The 22,675-nt window shown below is 33.7% G+C and overlaps 1 protein-coding gene across 1 annotated transcript in view; it reads left to right on the top strand.

Annotated features, from left to right (window-relative positions):
- Window positions 1–22,401, top strand: part of LOC128640713 (E-selectin-like) — a 29,295-nt gene extending 6,894 nt beyond the window's left edge. Inside the window, exons 2-16 of the mRNA XM_053693140.1 lie at window positions 5,599–5,728; window positions 13,162–13,247; window positions 13,356–13,742; window positions 14,340–14,447; window positions 15,326–15,511; window positions 15,926–16,111; window positions 16,286–16,471; window positions 16,604–16,789; window positions 17,223–17,399; window positions 17,846–18,022; window positions 18,265–18,450; window positions 19,003–19,122; window positions 20,239–20,260; window positions 20,762–20,830; window positions 21,326–22,401. Of these exons, the coding sequence (XP_053549115.1) occupies window positions 5,599–5,728; window positions 13,162–13,247; window positions 13,356–13,742; window positions 14,340–14,447; window positions 15,326–15,511; window positions 15,926–16,111; window positions 16,286–16,471; window positions 16,604–16,789; window positions 17,223–17,399; window positions 17,846–18,022; window positions 18,265–18,450; window positions 19,003–19,122; window positions 20,239–20,260; window positions 20,762–20,816 (2,192 nt within the window). The 3' untranslated portion in view covers window positions 20,817–20,830; window positions 21,326–22,401. The remainder of the gene's footprint in view (window positions 1–5,598; window positions 5,729–13,161; window positions 13,248–13,355; window positions 13,743–14,339; window positions 14,448–15,325; window positions 15,512–15,925; window positions 16,112–16,285; window positions 16,472–16,603; window positions 16,790–17,222; window positions 17,400–17,845; window positions 18,023–18,264; window positions 18,451–19,002; window positions 19,123–20,238; window positions 20,261–20,761; window positions 20,831–21,325) is intronic.
- Window positions 22,402–22,675: the final 274 nt, after the last annotated feature.

Raw genomic sequence — 22,675 nt, 5'->3', positions numbered from 1 at the left:
AGGTATAGATATTTATTTTACATTAACCTTATCAGATATATATAGAAACATATATTTGATAATAAAAAGGGATATTTTTTTTTCTCTGTGAATAACATAGGAATGTAAAATATGCATAACGTGCATTGGGTTTTGCGATTTAGGTCTAACAGAGTTGGGTTGGCGCACATGAAGAATTGCTAACTTTAATGCGCGTTCTTGAAATATTAAATATAAAATATTAAAACATATTAATAAATATTATTAAAACTTATTATACAAAAAAATATACATGTATTCTTTAGATTATTTAGAACGGCTGACGCCGTTGAGGACAGCAGCTGAGGATCCACGCATCAGGGAAGACAGCTCCGCACCTCCGCACCACTGGTGAGGACCGCCACTGAGGATCCACAGCTCCACACCTCCGCTCCACGCGGCCTGTGCTCCAAGTGAAGATAGAAGATGATGGAGCCACCTGGAAGAAGACCTTCTCCGCTGTACTTCAGGAACGGTGAGTACCTATTTGGGGCTTAGTGTTAGGATTTTTTTTTATTTTTGTTCTTTTTTTTTTTTAAGATTAGGGATTTAATGGGCTTGAAAAGAGCTGAATGCCCTTTTAAGGGCAATGCCCATACAAATGCCCCTTTAGGGGCAATGGGTAGTTTAAAAATTTTTTAGTGTTAGTTTTTTTATTTTGGGGGGTTTGATGGGTGCAGAGTTTTTACTGTTAGGAGGCAATTGGTCATTTGTTTAGGTAAAAGAGCTGTTTAACTTAGGGCAATGCCCTACAAAAGCCCTTTTAAGCCTCTGGGCAGGCTTATCGCCTAGTATATCTATATATATAAAAATAAAAATAAAATTTTCTTCAATGCAAAGAACATTGGAATGTGAAATATTCTTTACTACCTCCGGGATAGCGTGCAATCTATAAATTTATTTTTTTTAGGCGCACTCCATTGAAGTCTATTGGGATATCCGAAATCGAAGTTAGCACGCATCGGGTTTTCCTCTTGTGCTAACTTTTTACTTTCAACTTTTAATATACACGCTAACCCATATATATACGGGTAGATTACCAGTTTTGCGGTAACAGGGGTGCGGTTCTAACGAGCAGTTTATTCTCACCGCTCACTTACCTACAGCGCTGGTATTACCGGTTTTTACAAACCCGGCGTTAAAAGACAAAAAGTGAGCGTAGAGCAAAATTTAGCTCCACATTTCACTTCAATACCAGCGCTGCTTAAGTCAGAGGTGAGCTGGTGTATCGTGCTCGTGCACGATTTCCCCATAGGAATTAACAAGGAAAGTAAGCTGAAAAAAAGGCTAACACCTGCAAAAAAGCAGCGTAAAACTCAGTAATGCAGCCCCATTGATTCCTATGGGGAAATAAAATTTATGTTTACACCTAACACCCTAACGTGAATCCCGAGTCTAAACACCCCTAATCTTACACTTATTAACCCCTAATCTGCCGCCCCCGACATCGCCGACACCTACATTATACTTATTAACCCCTAATCTGCCGCTCCGGACATCACCACCACGTACATTATACTTATGAACCACTAATCTGCTGCCCCCAACATCGCCGCCACCTACATTATTTTTATTAACCCTAATCTGCTGCCCCCGATATAGTCGCCACCTACCTACACTTATTAATCCCTAATCTACCGCCCCCAAAGTCGCCGCCACTATTATAAATTTATTAACCCCTAAACCTAAGTCTAACCCTAACACCCCCTAACTTAAATATAATTTAAATAAATCTAAATAAAATTACTATCATTAACTAAATAATTCCTATTTAAAAATAAATACTTACCTAAAAAATAAACCCTAAGCTAGCTACAATATAACTAATAGTTACATTGTATCTATCTTAGGGTTTATTTTTATTTTACAGGCAAGTTTGTATTTATTTTAACTAGGTAGAATAGTTACTAAATAGTTATTAACTATTTACCAACTACCTAGCTAAAATAAATACAAATTTACCTGTAAAATAAAACCTAACCTATGTTACACTAACACCTAACCTAACCCTACAATTAACTAAATTAACTAAATTAAAAACAATTAAATTAAATTATCTAAATCACAAAATACCCCCTACTAAATTACAGAAAATAAAAAACAAATTACAAGATATTTAAACTAATTACACCTAATCTAAGAGCCCTATCAAAATAAAAAGCCCCCCCAAAATAAAAAAACCCTAGCCTACAATAAACTACAAATAGTCTTTAAAAGTCCTTTTGCGGGGCATTGCCCCAAAGTAATCAGCTCTTTTACCTGTAAAAAAGAAATACAAACCCCCCCCAACAGTAAAACCCACCACCCACATAACCAACCCTCCAAATAAAATTCTATCTAAAAAACCTAAGCCCCCCATTGCCCTGAAAAGGGCATTTTGATGGGCATTGCCCTTAAACCCTAATCTAAAAATTAAAACCCACCCAATACACCCTTAAAAAAAAATAACACTAACCCCCTGAAGATCGACTTACTGTTTTAAAGACCAGACATCCATCCTCAAGGAAGCGGCAGAAGTCTTCATCTAACCGGGCCAAAGTCCTCAACAAAGCCGGGAGAAGTCTTCATCCAAGCCGGGAGAAGCGGTTCTCCAGACGGGCAGCAGTCTTCATCCAGACGGCATCTTCTATCTTCATCCATCCAATGCGGAGCATCCTCTTCATCCGGAGTCTTCTTACTGAATGACGGTTCCTTTAAGTGACGTCATCCAAGATGGCGTTTCTTAGACTCCGATTGGCTGATAGAATTCTATCAGCCAATCAGAATTAAGGTAGTAAAAATCCTATTGGCTGATTGCATCAGCCAATAGGATTTTTACTACCTTAATTCTGATTGGCTGATAGAATTCTATTCTATTTTTTGAAGTTTAATCCTATTGACTGATCCAATCAGCCAATAGGATGGAGCTGGCATTCTATTGACTGTTCCAATCAGCCAATAGAATGCGAGCTCAATCCTATTGGCTGATTGAATCAGCCAATAGGATTGAACTTCAATCCTATTGGCTGATTGCATCAGCCAATAGGATTTTTTCTACCTTAATTCTGATTGGCTGATAGAATTCTATTCTATTTTTTTAAGGGTGTATTGGGTGGGTTTTATTTTTTAGATTAGATTTTGGGCCGCAAAAGAGCTAACTGCCCTTATAAGGGCAATACCCATCCAAATGCCCTTTTCAAGGCAATGGGGAGCTTAGGTTTTTTAGTTAGGCTTTTATTTGGAGGGTTGGTTGTGTGGGTGGTGGGTTTTACTGTTGCAGGGTGTTTGTATTTTTTTTTTACAGGTAAAAGAGCTGAATACTTTGGGGCAATTGGTAGTTTAGTTTAGGCTAGGGTTTTTTTTTATTTTGGGGGGGGGGCTTTTTTATTTTGATAGGGCTATTAGAATAGGTGTGATTAGTTTAAATATCTTGTAATTTGTTTATTATTTTCTGTAATTTAGTGTTTTGGTTTTTTTGTACTTTAGCTAATTTAATTTAATTTATTTAATTGTATTTAATGTAGTTAATTCATTTAATTATAGTGTAGTGTTAAGTGTTATTGTAACTTAGGTTAGGTTTTATTTTACAGGTACTTTTGTATTTATTTTAGCTAGGTAGTTATTAAATAGTTAATAACTATTTAATAACTATTCTATCAGTTAAAATAAATACAAACTTGCCTGTAAAATAAAAATAAACCCTAAGCTAGATACAATGTAACTTTTAGTTATATTGTAGCTAGCTTAGGGTTTATTTTATAGGTAGGTATTTAGTTTTAAATAGTAATTATTTAGGTAATGATAGTAATTTTATTTCGATTTATTTAAATTATTTTTAAGTTAGGAGGTGTTGGGGTTAGGGTTAGACTTAGATTTAGGGGTTAATACATTTAGTATAGTGGTGGCGACGTTGGGGGCGGCAGATTAGGGGTTAATAAGTGTAGGTAGGTTACCGCGATGTTGGGGGCGGCAGATTTGGGGTTAATAAATATAATGTAGGTTGCGGTGATGTCCGGAGCAGAAGATTAGGGGTTAATAAGTATAATGTAGGTGGTGGCGATGTTAGGGGTGGCAGATTAGGGGTTAATAATATATAACTAGTGTTTGCGAGGCGGGAGTGCGGTGGTTTAGGGGTTAATATGTTTATTATAGTGGCGGCAATGTCCGGAGCAGCAGATTAGGGGTTAAAAATGTTATTATAGGCAGTTTATGGGTGTTTCTTTGCTTTTTAGCACTTTAGTTATGAGTTTTATGTTACGGCGTTGTACCATAAAACTCATAAATACTGACTTTCAAATGCGTTAGGAATCTTGACAGGATAGAGTGTACCGCTCACTTTTTGGCCTCCCAGGACAGACTTGTAATACCAGCGCTATGGAAGTCCCATAGAAAAAAGACTTTACGAAGTTTACGTTACGTAAGAAGATTAGGGGTTAATAAGTATAATGTAGGTGGTGGCGATGTTAGGGGTGGCAGATTAGGGGTTAATAATATATAACTAGTGTTTGCGAGGCGGGAGTGCGGTGGTTTAGGGGTTAATATGTTTATTATAGTGGCGGCAATGTCCGGAGCAGCAGATTAGGGGTTAAAAATGTTATTATAGGCAGTTTATGGGTGTTTCTTTGCTTTTTAGCACTTTAGTTATGAGTTTTATGTTACGGCGTTGTACCATAAAACTCATAAATACTGACTTTCAAATGCGTTAGGAATCTTGACAGGATAGAGTGTACCGCTCACTTTTTGGCCTCCCAGGACAGACTTGTAATACCAGCGCTATGGAAGTCCCATAGAAAAAAGACTTTACGAAGTTTACGTAAGTCGTTTTGTGGTAAGGCCAAAAAAGTGTGCGGTGCCCCTATACCTGCAAAACTCGTAATAACAGCGGTAGTAAAAAAGCAGTGTTAGCACCTGTTAACGCTGCTTTTTTTAGCTTACCACAAAACTCGTAATCTACCCGTTAGTGCGCTAATTGTAATCTCGCCGTCAGTGTACAGCAGTCCAAAACAAGTCCGATTTTTTTTTCAGAACAAAGTTATAAACGCCTAAGCATAGCTAATGCTTGCAGAGTACAAGTAATATATCCAACACATTTTACTTCTAAGATATTAGTCAGAAATAAATGGCTAAATCCCTAGGGCTGAAATACAGTATGTAATAGGTTTAGCAAAAAAAGGACATAGATCTGAAACATTTTCTGTCATGTATATGAAGTAGCAGCAGTTAAACACGTTAAAAGTATTTTTTCACACAAAAAGTAAAAGATAATTAACTTTAAAGTGAAGCTATGAGAAAATGCATTGACAAATGTGTCATGTCTTGCCTTATTGTCTTACAGTTTCTTGTTTATCACTGGGCTTTCAACTAAAATGATATTATGGGGCCGATTTTAGAAAGTGCGGACGGACATGATCTGTTGCTTCTTAATTCCTGTTTCTGATGAGCCTGAAGGTTTGCGTGGAAACAGCTGCATCAAGCTTCGGGGCTTGATGCATTGGTCCCAAAATGTCTACCACATGTGTGTTTATAAGATTCTCACATGTAATTTACCATCATGATGGTTTTATATCACCGCATTATGCACATTTCTCATGTGTCATACAGTCGTTCAGTTTGGCTCAGTGCACCTTTGGAGTCAAGCAGAGCCAGTGTATGACACAAAATTCATTATGCTAGTAATGACCACATTTTATTTCACTTCACAGTCTCCCATGAGGAATTCAGAAGTTTGCCAGTAAGTAGAAAAAAGCAGAGCATCTTGAAAAAAGGAAGTTGGACTTTTGAGAACAATTGTAAGTGGCTCCTACATTGTCTGAACTCTTATTTTCTCTTCTGTTAATAAGCAAACTGCTTATAAGTACTTGCTTCCCCCTGTAAGTGTGTTTTGCAAGAAAATATGTTGAACAGCACCACTTTTATAAACCAGTAGATTGAGAAACAGATCTACATAGTAAATGGACCCTGACTATTTTGTTACTAACCCTAGGTTTGTTTAAAACAACTCCACAAAGCAGACAGATCTCTATGTGCTGGTCTAGAAGATTGTTTGTGATGAATGGAAAACATTTAAAAACTGTGATTTCAGTTTATAGTTGAACCAAAAAAAGTGTTCTACACTCAAAAGGAAAAAAAATATTTATTTTATTGTGATTTCATTAAAAAGACATTTGGGCAACACTGTGTCATTATGGGTCTTACTCATACAATAGTACGTTGTTGCACTTAGGATACAAATTTGTTTTTTTCCAGTTATGTTATTTGGATTTTGTTACATAGAAAACAATTCAGTACAATTTCTTTTGAATTCTAAAGTTGTATTGTCCTTTTTTTTTTTTTTTTAGCCTATTATGAAACCAAATTACTGCCCTGGGACTTAGAAGAATGTATCAGTCAGAGACAAATATACATTTGTTGTGTATCTGGACACAGATTACTAATTCCATGCATGTTTTTTCCAGTAATATCATCACCACTTCATTGAGTCTGTACAAAGATTTCTCTATATAGAACAGACTGTAAGTCGGCTGTCTCTGAGGGCTTGATTCCCTAAAGCTCTTTTGTCTGGCTAACTCACTGGTTTTCAAACTTGTCCTCAGGTTTCCTAAACAGGCCAGATTTTGAGGATATCTGTAGTGAAACACAGGTGAGATAATCAGCTGATTAGTAAACGGTTATTTTATTTGCCCTCATCCAAGGTAATCCTCAAAACCTGCAGATGTGGTGTGCGAGAGGGCGCTAGTTATTTTAAACACCAAAATTCAAAACTATATAAAAAAAAAAAACCTTATATATGATGCTGTCAACCCATATTGTGAAAAACTCTCATATGAAAAATCAAAATAGCACAATGTGTAAAAATAATATATATTCTTTTAATAAGCTCAAGTGCTAATCTATACATAGAAAATACAAATCTCTACATTGAATAAAAATCAGGAACGTCTCCCTTTAGCATATGTAAAGTGCATGCAACTCAAAGTATTTAACCACCTTGCTTTAGAAAAGCTAAACGGTTCAATTTGTCCTTTAAGGTACCATTGGCATAAAAACAATTGCGCTAAGAAGCAATAAAGTGCTGAGCGATTTTCAGTGATTTCCAGAGACGTCAAATGACACAATATCTTCGGGTTTTGCCTTGAATAGACTCACCACCGGGAGTATAGAAAATCTCTGCTCACTCAGCACTTTATTGCATCTTAGCACAATTGTTTTTATGCCAATGGTACCTTAAAAGGACACATTGAACTTTTTATCTTTTCTAAAGCAAGGTGGTTAAATACGGACTTTGAGTTGCATGCACTTTACATATGCTAAAGAGATTTGTATTTTATATGTATAGATCAGCACTTGAGCTTAGTGCTTATTTAAATAATATATCTTTTTTTTTTACACATTGTGCTATTTAGATTTTTCATATGAGAGTTTTTTCACAATAGAGGTTGACAGCATCATATATAAGGTATTTTTTACAGTATATAGTTTGGAATTTTGGTGTTTAAGCTAACTAACGCCCTCTCCCACACTACATCTCTATCTTATACCCTTTTGGAGCTTTTTGAGGAGGTTCCTAGAGAGAGGCTTACAACCCCCTTGTGCACCCACATCCTAACTTTGCACTAATCCTGAAAACCTGACCTCTTGGGAAGGCCTGAGAACAGGTTTGAAAACCAATGGGCTAGGTTATCTAAGAAGTCTCAATGGTACTATAAGGCCCCTCAAAGAATTTTAGAAATGCAAATTTTAGCTTCAGACCTGTTTATCTCACTCTGCAAAGATTTGGATGTGATGGAATAATAAATAAACCCCATAGTTTTTGAGTGATGTTTCTCTATGCTGGTGAGTTTTTGATAATTGGGACCTAAGTGTACTATGCAGTAAAGGTTAGACATGGTGGCTGTAATAGACATTAGGCTGATTGGTATCACTCAGCAGGTAAACTCTCTTGTACAAATCCTTATTTTGCCTAATAAAAAATCTAGTTATGACAACAGTTCCTTGATATGCCTAATTTATTAAATATTTCCAGTTTATACTTACAATAAAAGCCAAACTCTTTTTTAATACTTATGTCTTTGAGCCTGGTCCTACAGGACTTTTATAAAGATGATTTGGTCCCACTGTTTATAAACCAGTATATTTGATTTGATTGAGCAGAAATGAGAGAATTGGTGGGATTGATCCCCATCTTGGCTTGTTTTTGGCAGACAATGGTTTCTGAAAGGGAATTGTGATTGCATTGACATAGAAACAGCTCATTGGCATCTGTTAACTAGCCGGTAATTATCAAACAATAGATTGTAACCAACCATAAAGTTTGTTGTTTTAATATGGCAAAGGACTACATTGTCAAAACTAGTAAACACATTTAAATAGTTAAAATATTTTAACTATACCTACTATATACAATCGAAAGATAAAGTCTAGTCTTAATTATGACACACAGTTGGAATACCATTATACTGATATATATATATATATATAAATCCAGAAGATAGAAGATAAATGACAAATGGTGCCAGCACTGTTTCTTTAAAAGTTGAAAATATTTATTGGGGTGTCATCATAGAAGGACACCCCTGTGTGTCTATGTGACCCGAAACGTTGCTGTCCTTCTATGATGACACAGTGCAGGCGCCATTTCTCATTTCTCTTCTGGATTTATATGTAAGAGGTGACACAGGACCCTCTGGCAGACGTGCACTTTATTACCTATAATGAACTTTGGTTATTTCTACTAGTGCTGGATCTATTGCCCTATATATATATATATATATATATATAATATATATATATATATATATATATATATATATACAGTATATATAGTAGCGGTAGAATCTCACTGGACTTAAAGCAAATCATTTTATTCCATATGTGAAGCTCTAGGACCACTTGACAAGACAAAAAATGAATGACCCTGTACTGCAACTGCTCCAAAGCAGCATCTACTGCTTAGTACATGTAGCCCTAATTAACTTTCTAAAATACAAATTAAGTTCAATAATCAAAATAAAATACTGATGGCCAATCAGAATTGAAGGGACGCCATTTTGGATGACGTCACTTAAAGGTACCGTAATTTAGTGTTAGTCGTTGGATGGAAGAGGATGCTGAGCGTCGGATGGCTTGAAGATGGACCCGCTCCGCTCTGGATGGATGAAGATAGAAGATGCCGCCTGGATGAAGACTTCTGGCCATCTGGAGGTCCTCTTCTGCCCGGATCGGATGAAGACTTCTGCCCGTCTGGAGGACCACTTCTGCCCGGTTGGGTGAAGACGTCTCAAGGTAGGGTGATCTTCAAGGGGTTAGTGTTAGGTTTTATTAAGGGGGGATTGGGTGGGTTTTAGAGTAGGGTTTGGTGTGTGGGTGGTGGGTTGTAATGTTGGGAGGGCGTATTGTGTTTCTTTTTACAGGTAAAAGAGCTGATTACTTTGGGGCAATGCCCCGCAAAAGGCCCTTTTATGGGCTATTTGTAATTTAGTAAAGGGTAGGGATTTTTTTATTTTGGGGGGCTTTTTATTTTATTAGGGTGATTAGATTAGGTTTAATTAGTTTAAAATCCTTGTAATTATTTTATTATTTTCTGTAATTTATTGTTTTTTTTTTGTACTTTAGTTTATTTAATTTAATTGTAATTAATTGTAACTAGTTTAGGTAATTAATTTAATTATAGTGTAGTGTTAGGTGTAATTGTAACTTAGGTTAGGGTTTATTTTACAGGTAAATTTAACTAAGAAGTTATTAAATAGTTAATAACTATTTAATAACTATTGTACCTAGTTTAAATAAATACAAAGTTGCCTGTAAAATAAAAATAAACCCTGAGATAGCTACAATGTAATTATTAGTTATATTGTAGCTATCTTAGGGTTTATTTTACAGTTAAGTATTTAGTTAGGGGGGTGTTAGGGTTAGGGTTAGACTTAGGTTTAGGGGTTAATACATTTAATATAGTAGCGGCGACGTTGGGGGCGGCAGATTAGGGGTTAATAAATGTAGGTAGGTGTCGGCGATGTTAGGGATGGCAGATTAGGGGTTAATAATATTTAACTAGTTTTTGCAAGGCGGGAGTATGGCAGTTTAAGGGTTAATAGATTTATTATGTAATGTGGGGGGGGGCTTGGTTTAGGGGTTAATAGGTAGTTTATGAGTGTTAGTGTACTTTTAGCACTTTAGTTAAGAGTTTTATGTTACGGCGTTAGCCCATAAAACTCTTAACTACTGACTTTTAAATGCGGTAGGAGTCTTGACAGGAGAGCGTGTACCGCTCACTTTTTCCAAGACTCGTAATACCGGCATTATTATACACACATTCATACATACACAAACTAATACATACATATGCACATACACACACACTCATACATACACAAACACATTCATACATACATAAACACACACACATTCATGCGCACATACACACACAGTCATACACACACACAATCATACACACACACTCATACATATACACACACACTCATACATACACACACACACTCATACATACACTCATACACACACACACTCATACATACACTCATACACACACACACTCATACATACATACATACATACACACACACTCACACACATACACACACATATACACACACACACACACACATACATACACATACACACACACACTCATACATACACACACACACTCATACATACACTCATACACACACACACTCATACATACACTCATACACACACACACTCATACATACATACATACATACATACACACACACTCACACACATACACACACATATACACACACACACACACTCACACACACATACATACACATATATATATAATGAAATTAAATTTAAGGAATATTCCTAGTTTGTATTTGAAAATGGAACTGAGATCATTTTAACGGTGGGTAATAAAGCACATTATAGATTTTTTTATTATATAAATGTTAGCCTATTTTAAATAAACCACATGTATGTTCTAGACTTTATTTAAATACAGTGCTTTTTGTTGGTATGGGCTTTACATTACTGTTTATGGAATATTATAGAAAAAGGTTAATGAAACAAATCATTTTGTTTTCTATTTATGTTAATGGTTGCTGATATCTAAATGGGTAGACTTTTTCCATACTGATATTTCAGGGAAAATTCCTGTCTCTCCCAGGACTTTCTTCACTTCCAGAGAAGGACATCCTACTATTTTATGCAGATGAGCTACGTCATTGGGGAATTTCTCACTAACTCAGCAGTATAGAGTATAAAAGACGGCGACAGTAACATGAAGTATCCAGCAGACTCCAGGAGTCAAGCAAACAGCTCTTTAGTCCCTATTTTGGATTTCCTTCTTGAAGAAGATTACACCTAAAACTTCAGCTAACAATTATTGTTCTGAGATCTTTTTTCTTCAAAGAACTGTAAGTAACTCCTTTTTAATAAATCATTATATTCTGTATATTCTTTTATAATTTATTAATGCTTTAAATAAACACTCTCATTTGACTGTGATACTATATTGTATTAATGTATTTTGCTAACTGCCTTTTATTTTATTTCAGTAATGCAATGTCTGTAGTACTGTTTAGCTATGCTTTATAGTAATGTGCACATCAATAGAGCTTTTTCATTCATTTACTTAATCTGGCAATACACTTATTAATTTGTACAGATAATAGAAGATACTGTTATATTGTGATTATTTTGCATGGCTACCTTAGTTTTCAAATTTAATTTTTTTCTTTAAATTGATTTTCCCTTATAAACTAACACAAATTGATAAAAGAACACAGGTTGTTTTGATAAGAAAATGAAACTGGAGTTGTGCTTTGTATAGAAGCAAAGTCAGTTTAGCAGAGGAAACATTTCTAACTTTTTAAAAAACAGGTTTTATAGTTAGCTGATATTAGCTGCTAATTAAAGGGACATAAAACATTTTTTTTTCTTTCATGATTCAAATAGAGCATACAATTTAAAACAATTTTCCATTTTACTTCTATTTTGAAATATGCTTCGTTTTCATTATTATTATTATCGGTTATTTATAGAGTGCCAACAGATTCAGCAGCGCTATAAACATAGGCGGAATACAACAAAACAATTATAGGGATCAAATGGGTAGAGGGCTCTGCCAAGAGTTGCACTGTTGTAGTCAGCTCTTAAGAAGGTGATCTACAAACAGCTGGACTCTTAGGCTTACATGCTAAGGGGTTCAAGGAGATAGCAATGGAGGAGAGGAAATGGTATAAAGAAAGATTAGTATAGGTTGTATGCATCCCTGAACAGTAGAGTATTTAGGGAGCGCTTGATGTTTTCAAAACTAGTGGAAGTCTTGTGGAGCGGAGCAGAGAGTTCCACAAGATGGGAGCCATTCTGGAGAAGTCCTGTAAGTGGTAGTGTGAGGAGGTAACAAGAGAGGAGGAGAGTAGGAGGTCATGAGGAGAGTGAAGGAGACGGAAGGGAGAGTAACTGGAGACAGGGTCTGAGATATAGGAGGGAGCGGTGCAGTTGAGGGCTTTGTATGTTAGAGTGAGGATTTTGTGTTTAATCCTGGAGGCAAGAGGAAGAAAGTGAAGGGATTGGCAAAGAGGTGCAGCAGATGAAAAGCAACTTGTAAGGAAGAAGAGCCTGGCAGAGGCATTCATTATGGATTGTAAAGGATCTTGGTGGCAGCTGGGGAGATGAGAGAGGACAGAGTTGCAGTAATTGAGGTGGGAAAGGATGAGAGAGTGGATTAAAATCTTAGTTGTGTCTTGTTCCCGAGCCTACCTAGGTGCAACAAAGGATACTAAGAGGACAAAGCAAATTAGATAATAAAAATAAATTGGAAAGTTATATAAATTGACATGCTCAATCTGAATCATGAATGTTTAATTTTGACTTTACCGTCCAGTATAAAAAGAAAATGATCTACATTTAGCCACTAATCAGCCAGCGTAACACAGGTTCTGAACCAAAAATGGGTCGACTTCTAAGTTTTACATTCCTGCTTTTAAATTTTTGAAATAAAGATAGCAAGAGAACAAATAAAAAATTATAATAGGAGTAATTTAGAAAGTTGCTTAAAATTGCATGCTCTATCTGAATCATTAAAGAAAAAATTTGGGTTAAGTATCCCTTTAAGTTTTTAGTGCTTAGCTGCACTGAGATATTTTACAGCAATAACTGATACATTTATTTTTACAGAATTTTGTCACTGGTTATTGCTGCACAGTTTCGCAAATCAAACAGAAGAATGACTGCTCTGTTATATTTCTCCATCTTAAGTTATGGTAAGCCATTGTGGACATGATGCAGTGTTCTTTATCAATTATCAAATAATGTAGATCATTTTGGCTATATCTGTAAACCATTCATTTATATTCTGCCCTTTATTATAGGTTTTTCAATGTTTTCTGGAGTACACGGCTGGTCTTATTTCTACTCTTCAGTCAACATGACTTATCAAGAGGCAAGAAATTATTGTAAAACTCATTATACAGATTTGGTGGCAATTCAAAACCAAGAGGAAATTAAGTATCTGAATGAGATTCTTCCTTTCAACCGTGCATACTACTGGATCGGCATCCGTAAGATCAACAACCAGTGGACTTGGGTGGGAACCAACAAAATGCTTACCAAAGAAGCAAAAAACTGGGCCACTGGCGAACCCAACAACAAGAGGAAGGATGAGGACTGTGTTGAGATGTATGTTGGAAGAAAAGCAGATGCTGGAAAATGGAATGATGAATCCTGTAATAACCGAAAAGTTGCTTTGTGTTACACAGGTATGAAAATATAGCCCCAAACTTAGTTCGATTTATAACCTTACCTATTTATGCATTTGTATATATGCCTATACATTTAATTGTTTGATTGATATCTATAATTTAAAATTGCTTTCACAAAAAAAAAAAAAAATATATATATATATATATATATATATATATATATATATATAATCTATACAGTCCAGGTGTGTACTATTGAACTCAATGATACTATTTCAAAACAAGCACTCACTGGACTTCAGCCAACTGTGACGACAAGTGTATTCTTTAATGTGACGTTTCGGGACACAGACAGTCCCTTCCTCTGAGGAAGGGACTGTTTGTGTCCCGAAACGTCACATTAAAGAATACACTTGTTACAGTTGGCTGAAGTCCAGTGAGTGCTTATTTTGAAATAGTATATATATATATATTTAGATAGACTTTGGCAGAAGGCAGAAAACCAGAGTATGCTTAATTTATAGGATTGGCTTAAGGATATCCCAAGCATTCTTGAATTCCTTTATTGTCATCTTTACCATCTCTTTTGGAAGTTTATCCCATGAAAACAGGTTCTCTCTAATCTGATTAACATATATTTTCATTATTTTACAGCTGCGTGCAATGCTACCTCTTGCAGTGGTCATGGAGAATGTATTGAAACAATAAATAATTATACATGCAAGTGTAATGAAGGTTTTTATGGAGAGAAGTGTGACAAAGGTAACTGCATTCTATATTTCATTTAAACTAAAGTGCATAAATACACATCCTTGAACGTTTACATTTAGAGCAATGAGTATGTAGGAAACTGTATTGGAATCACGTGTTAACAAATGTCTTTTTTTTTACATTTTAGTTGTAACCTGTGAACCTTTGGAACAACCTGATAAAGGATCATTTAATTGCTTTGCTACTAATGGCAACTTCAATTACGGGACATCTTGTGAGTTTAGCTGCCAGGAAGGTTACGATACGGACTCTGATAGCACAATCCACTGCACTGTTTCTGGATGGTCTTCAAGTGCCCCTCAATGCAATGGTAATTAAATCATAGCCAGTATTTTTTTCTTCTTCAACCCCTTCATGGTAACCAGTTCCCAACTCTAATTTTTGACAAGTGGTGTTAACTCGCATAATAATAACACAATGATAATAAATGTTCTTGTCTGATATTAGTTAAGAATTGATGTCTCTTTCTTCAGAGGCATCAACAGTTTGTACCATTGCTTTTGGACTATTCTCAATAGATATTGATAGGTACCTCTAAAGATAGGTATCTTTGCTACATATATGCTTATATTTAAATGAAGCAACAATATATAAACCCTTGATCTCTATAATATTCATCATCAACAGAGTTTCTTCCAAAAAAAACATTTGATTCACAAATATATGGTAAAATGACTGAATAATTATTGCCTTACATGAGCTACATACATCCTTAGTGAGACTCCTGACTCATTGTAGTAATGAGATATGATATTTCAAATTGTCTCTTTTCAAACAGCGTTGTTAATATAGTCATTTGTATACATTAAAATAAATATTAATATCATATTATTTTGCACTACATTAATTTACCCTCATATTTTTTTCAGTGATAAATTGTTATAATTTGAAAACTCCAGATCATGGATCCATGAGATGCAGTGGCCCCTTTGGTGAATCTTTGTATAACTCCAGTTGTGAGTTTTCCTGTGATGAAGGATTTGAGCTTGTTGGGAATAATAAACTCCAGTGTATGGGAAACTCTGAATGGAATGGTGTGGTACCACAGTGTACAGGTATGAGAAGATCATGTCTTAAACAAACAACTAAATAAGTTCCACCATTTTACACAATGTTAATACACACATTTTTACAATGTAGTAATTATTTATTATTTCTTCTGTAGTAAGACACATCTCTACATCATTTTGTAAGATTTTTATTCTTAAATATAATGGCCCTAAAATAGAAAACATGTGTAAACACAGGGGCATAAATATACCTCACTGTCCAAACAGACATATTCTGATGTTATCATAAAATAACTTTGTCCAGACTTATAATTCTGAATAGGGACAAATAAAGTTAATTGAAAATCAATGTCCTTGTGAGGTAATACTATCTTTATTGGGTAGTTACGTTTTAGAGACAAAACTTAATTATTGGAATTCTATTAATAAAGCATTAATAATACCATTGTTTTATTTTAGCTGTCAAGTGCCAAGCAATAAATAACATTGACCAAGGAACAGTTACCTGCAGCCTTACTAATGGGGACTTCACATATAAATCAAGTTGTCATTTCAATTGTCCCGAAGGATTTGCTTTGATTGGATCAGAAAGCGTCCAATGCACAGCACAAGGAGAGTGGACAAATGAAATTCCTCACTGTGAAGGTATACAAAAATATCATAATTTCCATACATTATTTTGAATTCACCAGAGTATTATGTTGTAAAGTTTCAGATATGTATCGTATGTATCAGATTCAGAACAATCTGTTTTTTAAAAAAATTATAAAAGTAGTGCTACTATATATAATAAACCATTTTTTTTTGTTATTTGGACAGTTATTCAATGTGAGCGTCCAGTTGAACCACAATATGGATTAATCAGCTGTTCTAATGCAGAAGACAATCTACCAGAAAACGCTACCTGCAATTTTAGTTGTGTTAAAGGCTTTGCATTGGTTGGGTCGCCCTCTCTACATTGTATTGCTCCTGGACAGTGGACAGAAGAAGCACCAATATGTAAAGGTAAATAATCTATATTCTCACAACTATATAGAACTGTTAAATACATGTATAGAGTGACTATATTCATATTTACAAATCCTAAAAAATCTGCTTATTATTATGATCATAAACAATATTGTTATTTTCTCATAGCTGTGTCATGCCCAGATCTTACAAACCCTGAACAAGCTACGATGGACTGCGAAGATGATTTTGGAAGATTTAAATATAACTCAAATTGCTCTTTCCAGTGCAATGAAGGTTTTGTCTTAATTGGAACTGAGTCACTGCAGTGTTCCTCATCTGGGTCTTGGAGCGCCATAGTACCTGAGTGTCAAGGTATTTAATGTATATAAAGTATATTTATATATATACTTGGGTAATAAATCTATAAGTATTTGCAACAGTTTATTATTTTAAATCTAACATACCTTAATCAAATGCTCATTACTCACATATATTAAACTTTTGTCTGTACCATATTTTAAATGTTGACTGACATTCTCAATTTATATAATTTTATTAAAGGCTAAAAGGGATATTTTTTTTATTTCATTTGATTTTGCATGAACTTTAGAAACAATACATGCCTACTGCATAATTAATTGAACCAATAGGTAGATTTTGTTTAATTTGAATAGGCATGTACATAGGTATTGTTTCATTCAGTTAATATTTATAACCCAGATAACTATTGAACTTTGCCCTTTCTCAAAAGCTGTCCAGTTTTGTTTTACCAATTACATTATTTTTACCATTTTTATTCTTATAGCTGTACAATGTCCATCTTTGAAAGCCCCAGAAAATGGATATATCGATTGCCAAGGAAAATCGTTTTACAACTCCAAATGTTCCTTTACTTGTGCAGAAGGGTTCAAGTTAATCGGAAGATCAGAGCTCAACTGTGAAGCCTCTGGAGAGTGGACCTCTTCTGGGCCAACATGTGAAGGTAACTGTTACATCATGTGCATACAATAACATTGTTTGCATGTGATCAGCAGTGAATTAATTTGTGTGCTTATATATAAGTCAAAATAATATATTTATTCTCAAGCAAAAGTCTATTATTTAGCATCATTGTTTGATTTTTTTACTGTATTTGATTTTATATGTACAGTGAAACAGTACATATTTAACTTAATGTGTAATTATTGAAAGTTTTTAACTTGGATTTCCAAATTTATTTGAAATAATTTTCAAGAGAGAGCATTTATAGTATGTGGGTATTGTATATCTCTTTAATAAAAATATATAAATATAAATGTTTTATGACTTGTTTATCTATCATTTAATTCATTTACTATTAATGGTCAATTTATCTGTTGCACTTTGCCTTTTCTTATATACAGTTCAGATTAATTTATTTAGCTATTTTCATCTCTCTTTTTTTCACAGCTGTTCAGTGTCCATCTTTAAATGCCCCAGAAAATGGACATATTGAGTGCCAGGGAAAATCATCTTACAACTCCAGGTGTTCTTTTACTTGTGCAGAAGGGTTCAAGTTAATGGGTGCATCAGAGCTCACTTGTGCGTCTTCTGGAGAGTGGACCTCTTCTACACCAACATGTAAAGGTAACTGTTACATGCTGTAGGTTTGTAATAATAGATAAAGTAGTTTAGGCATAGTTAATGGCTGCTATTAAGATTTAATTTCATTGATACAAGTTTCAGAACCACAATATACTCCAGAAAATAATTTTATTTTAATTGATTAGTGAGCAAAGAAACTCATTGCTCCAATAGCTTATTTTATGATGCTTCTTCTGTAACAAAAATCTACAAATATTAATATATTTATTCTTTGTTCTTTGCAGCTGTGCAATGTGGAACTCTTCCTATTCCAGACATGGGCATCATGAATTGTACTAATGTTCTTGGAGACTTCAAATTTGGCACTGTGTGTAAATTTGATTGCAAAAGTGAATGGCTTCTAAATGGATCAAATACTTTAGAGTGCAGCAGTGATGGCAAATGGAGCGCTACTATTCCCACTTGCGAAGGTAATAACGCTATATTGACTAAAATTGTATTTTTTTTCTCAGTTGGGTATTTGGTAGCAAAGCATCCTTCACTTTGGAACATTACTAATAAGGCAGCTAATTTTACTATATCCACTTATTTGGAAAACATTTTTTCAGTTGTAAACACTAGCAGATCTCTTATAAATAACCGACACAAAGCAGTCAACATAGTTACACAAAGTTATTTTTTTTAAAATAAATATTAAAATGTTATTGGAGATTAAAGGGATATGAAATCCAAAAAATATATATTGTGATTCAGACAGAGCATACAATTTTAAAAAGCTTGCAATTTACTTTTACTTTGTTGTCTGGAGCACTACATGGCAGGAAATAGGGCTGCCACCTAGGGCTTTTGAAATGTATAACATTGTTGCAAAAATGCTGTTCCACAACCACGCTCCTGAGCTTATGTCAATGCTTTTCAACAAAAGATACAAGAGACAAAGAACATGTAATAATAGAAGTAAATTAGAACGTTGTTTAAAATTCCATGCTCTATCTGAAACAATTATTTTTTCATTATTCCAGGTCCCCAAGTTCCTGATGATCCCACTTTGAAGATTACTGTAGGAGCTGTAGCCACTGGTGCATCTGTCTTGTCTACTGCTTCCTTACTAGCCTGGCTTGTTAAACGTCTTCGGAAATCAGGTAAGAACAGTAGGCAAATTTAGCCATGTAATTAGAATATTTATCACACAAGACAATAGCTGTTTTATCACAAACCATATTTAGTGGTATTAGATATACAAAGTCACAACCATTTAGGTGTTGATCACAATCATTTGAAAAAAAAACATATAATATATAATGGTTTTCAAGATAAAATCACCATTAAAGTGTATTGGAATTTTTGTAGATTAATCAATAGATATGTTTTTCTAAAGGTTTGTGATAGACCACTTAAATAGCTGTTTTAATGTAGATTAAAATAAAGCATATACAGTATGTTGCTAATGATAAATTACATATTTATCCACTGAATATATACCACTTTTTCTAGTAACAATGCATATAGTTGTCTGTTTTCTTAAAATCAGTTAAATATAATTACTGTCCAGTATCTACTAATAGGTCATTAGACTTAAAATACTGGCCTTACATTAATCAGTTTTATTTTTATAAATGGAGACACTGAGAGATCTATCAGGAAAATGTATATCTAGAATAATTAAGAGGCATGTTAGCTATTATAGGATTCGCTCACAATCTGTTAAAAAAGTAAAGGGATACTGAACCCAAATTTTTTCTTTCACACTTCAGATAGAGCAGACAATTTTAAGCAACTTTCTAATTATTCTTATTATCAATTTGTCTTCGTTCTTTAGGTATCTTTATTTGAAAAGCAGGTATATAATCTTAGGATCCGGTTCATTTTTTGGTTCAGCATTCTGGGTAGCGCTTGCTGATTGGTTGATACATTTAGCCACCAATCAGCAAGCTATATCCAGATGCTGAACCAAGGATGGGTAGGCTCTCTTGCTTACATTCCTGCTTTTTCAAATAAATATACTAAGAGAACAAAGAAAAATTGATAATAGGAGTAAAATAGAAAGTTGCTTAAAATTGAATGTTCTATCTGAATCATGAAAGAAAATTTGGGTTCAGTGTCCTCTTAATGATTTATCCACAGAAAATCCCTATTAAAGTATATTGGGATTATTGTAGATAAATCATTAGATACATTTTTCTAAATTATTGTGATCCACCTCATAGTGTGAATATTGATTTAAAATATATTTAATGTTTGTTTTTTTTATTTTACAGCAAAGAAATTTACTCCTTCCAGGTAAGCCAGTGGTTTTAAAAAAAAAATTATATTATGTTAAAGGGACACTGAACCCAAATTTTTTCTTTCGTGATTCAGATAGAGCATGCAATTTTAAGCAATTTTCTAATTTACTCCTACTATCAAATCTTCTTCGTTCTCTTGCTATCTTTATTTGAAAAAGAAGGCATCTAAGCTTTTTTTGGGTTCAGAACTATGGACAGCATTTTTTTATTGGTGGATGAATTTATCCACTAATCAGCAAGGACAACCCAGGTTGTTAATAAAAAATGGGCCGGCATCTAAACTTACATTCTTGCATTTCAAATAAAGATACCAAAAGAATAAATAAAATTTGATAACAGGAGTAAATTAGAAAGTTGCTTAAAATGTCATGCTTTATCTGAATCACAAAAGAAAAAAATTGGGTTCAGTGTCCCTTTAAGCATGCTATTTATTTTTTAATTATTTGTAATATGAAACATAATGATTTACCGAGTTGCTTGTTTTTGTGCTTAACAGTAGCTGCCAATCCCTTGAAGATGCTGGCATTTACCAGAATGCTGAAGACGTGTGATTTTCCATATTAAGGTAAATATTATGTCAATGTAGCTAACTAATTTATGGCTAATCAAATAGAAATATCAGTGACAAATAAAAAAATGGTCAGATAAAAAGATGTAATAACAGTTAATGACTCAAATTTTATTAATCAAATTAAAGAAACAAACATTTGTCATAAGTACGAGGTTGAAAAGTGGCAATGCTAATAGATATATTCTGTGATATTGTGATATGGGTTTTATTAACCAATTGTTTCTTCTTGCTACATTACTTTAATTTTCTTCATGCCTAAAATTGTTATATTAATCAACTGCTAGAAGTAATAAACTATAGAATAGAATCAATTATAGTACATGAGTAAAAATACAGAAGAATGTAATCACATAAATTTAAAAATGTTATTACAATTTATGAAAAATTGGTAAAGGGTTCTTTTTTTATTAATAATTTATCAATTCTGTGTTCAATTTAATGAGTAAACCAACCTGAAAATATCACTATATTTATATATCTATTTTACAGGGGAAAGAAGAAACGGAATGTACGTGGTACTAACCAATGTTATAGCTCATTGATTGGTCTATGACATCATCAATACCAAACACTATAGAACCCACATCAAAAGAACATTTTTTCGAGATGTTGAATAAAATGACTTGGTTTGTTCTATGAACTTCCACCAACAGAACTCCCGGGCACTAAAAGGGATTTAGGAGAAAAGAATATATGGAGATACAGGGTGTACAAATTACATTTTTTTTAGAACAGTTTTCAGAAAGAAATGTCAAAATAAATAAATTATTATACTAACTCGGCTAAACTCCATCTTAACTATTGGAGATACTGGATGGACCTTTTAGTGAATTTTGCCTATCAATGCAATGGATTTGTAGAATACCATTAGCCAATTAGCTAATGTGTTTTTTTTTTCAATTCTTGTTTAACTTATTAGTTTTATAAACTAATACAAAGTCAAACGACAACTGTGGTACCTGTTTAAAACAGACTGTAAAATAGGTTTATCCCAATGGGATTAAATATACAAAAGTATTTATCTTTGTTTTTACCATCTATTGTTCTGTGCATAATAAGTATTATGCTATTTTTTGTGTCAATAGTATGTATTTATTTGTCATTTTATTTATTTTTTGTTGCTGTCATGTATTGATAGTGTTAGCGTTTGTCTATCATGGTGTATGTTTAGATAGCTTCATTAAATGCATTTTTTATTGCAGTTGTATTTTAAAAATATGTATTTATTGCACTGTGTGTTATTATTGAGATTTAATTTATTTATGCTTAGCAAAATGAGTTCATGAAATGCACAGCCTACATAACACTTCAAATAGTCAAAATTAAACGTGTGTACATGGCGTAAAGTAATGGCACTTTAGTGAACCAATACTAGATGTGAATTGTAGCTGTGCAAGTAATGATAAAAAATAAAAAAAACATTAGAATATCATAAATGTAAATATATTTCTTGTTATTTTTATTTTGTAATTATTATTGTATTATTTATTTGATAATTATTTGTTTTTTATTTATATTGTACACTTGTGAAAATATTGTATTTAATAAATTGTTGTTTATGGATATTACAGTTGTATGTTTTTAATTCAAAGGACTAATTCATGAATTGAAATCTTATGAATGCATGTCTGTTTCACAAAAAAACAATACTATTTAATAAAAGCAACTTCATGTATTGGATCTCTTAGGGAATATACCACTGCTTAGTCAGAAAGATGTTTGTGTTGCAAAGTCAAAAAGCTCTAAAAATTGAATTAATAAAAGAAAAGGAAATTATAGTCTTAAAGGGACAGTTTTGTCAAAAATAAACTTTCATGATTCCGATAGGGCATGTAATTT

The sequence above is a fragment of the Bombina bombina genome, chromosome 10 (genome assembly GCF_027579735.1).
Source record: "Bombina bombina isolate aBomBom1 chromosome 10, aBomBom1.pri, whole genome shotgun sequence".
In the NCBI taxonomy this organism is placed as follows: domain Eukaryota; kingdom Metazoa; phylum Chordata; class Amphibia; order Anura; family Bombinatoridae; genus Bombina; species Bombina bombina.
The sequence above is the reverse complement of the archived record's forward strand: the minus strand, read 5'-3'. Positions and strand labels throughout refer to the sequence as shown.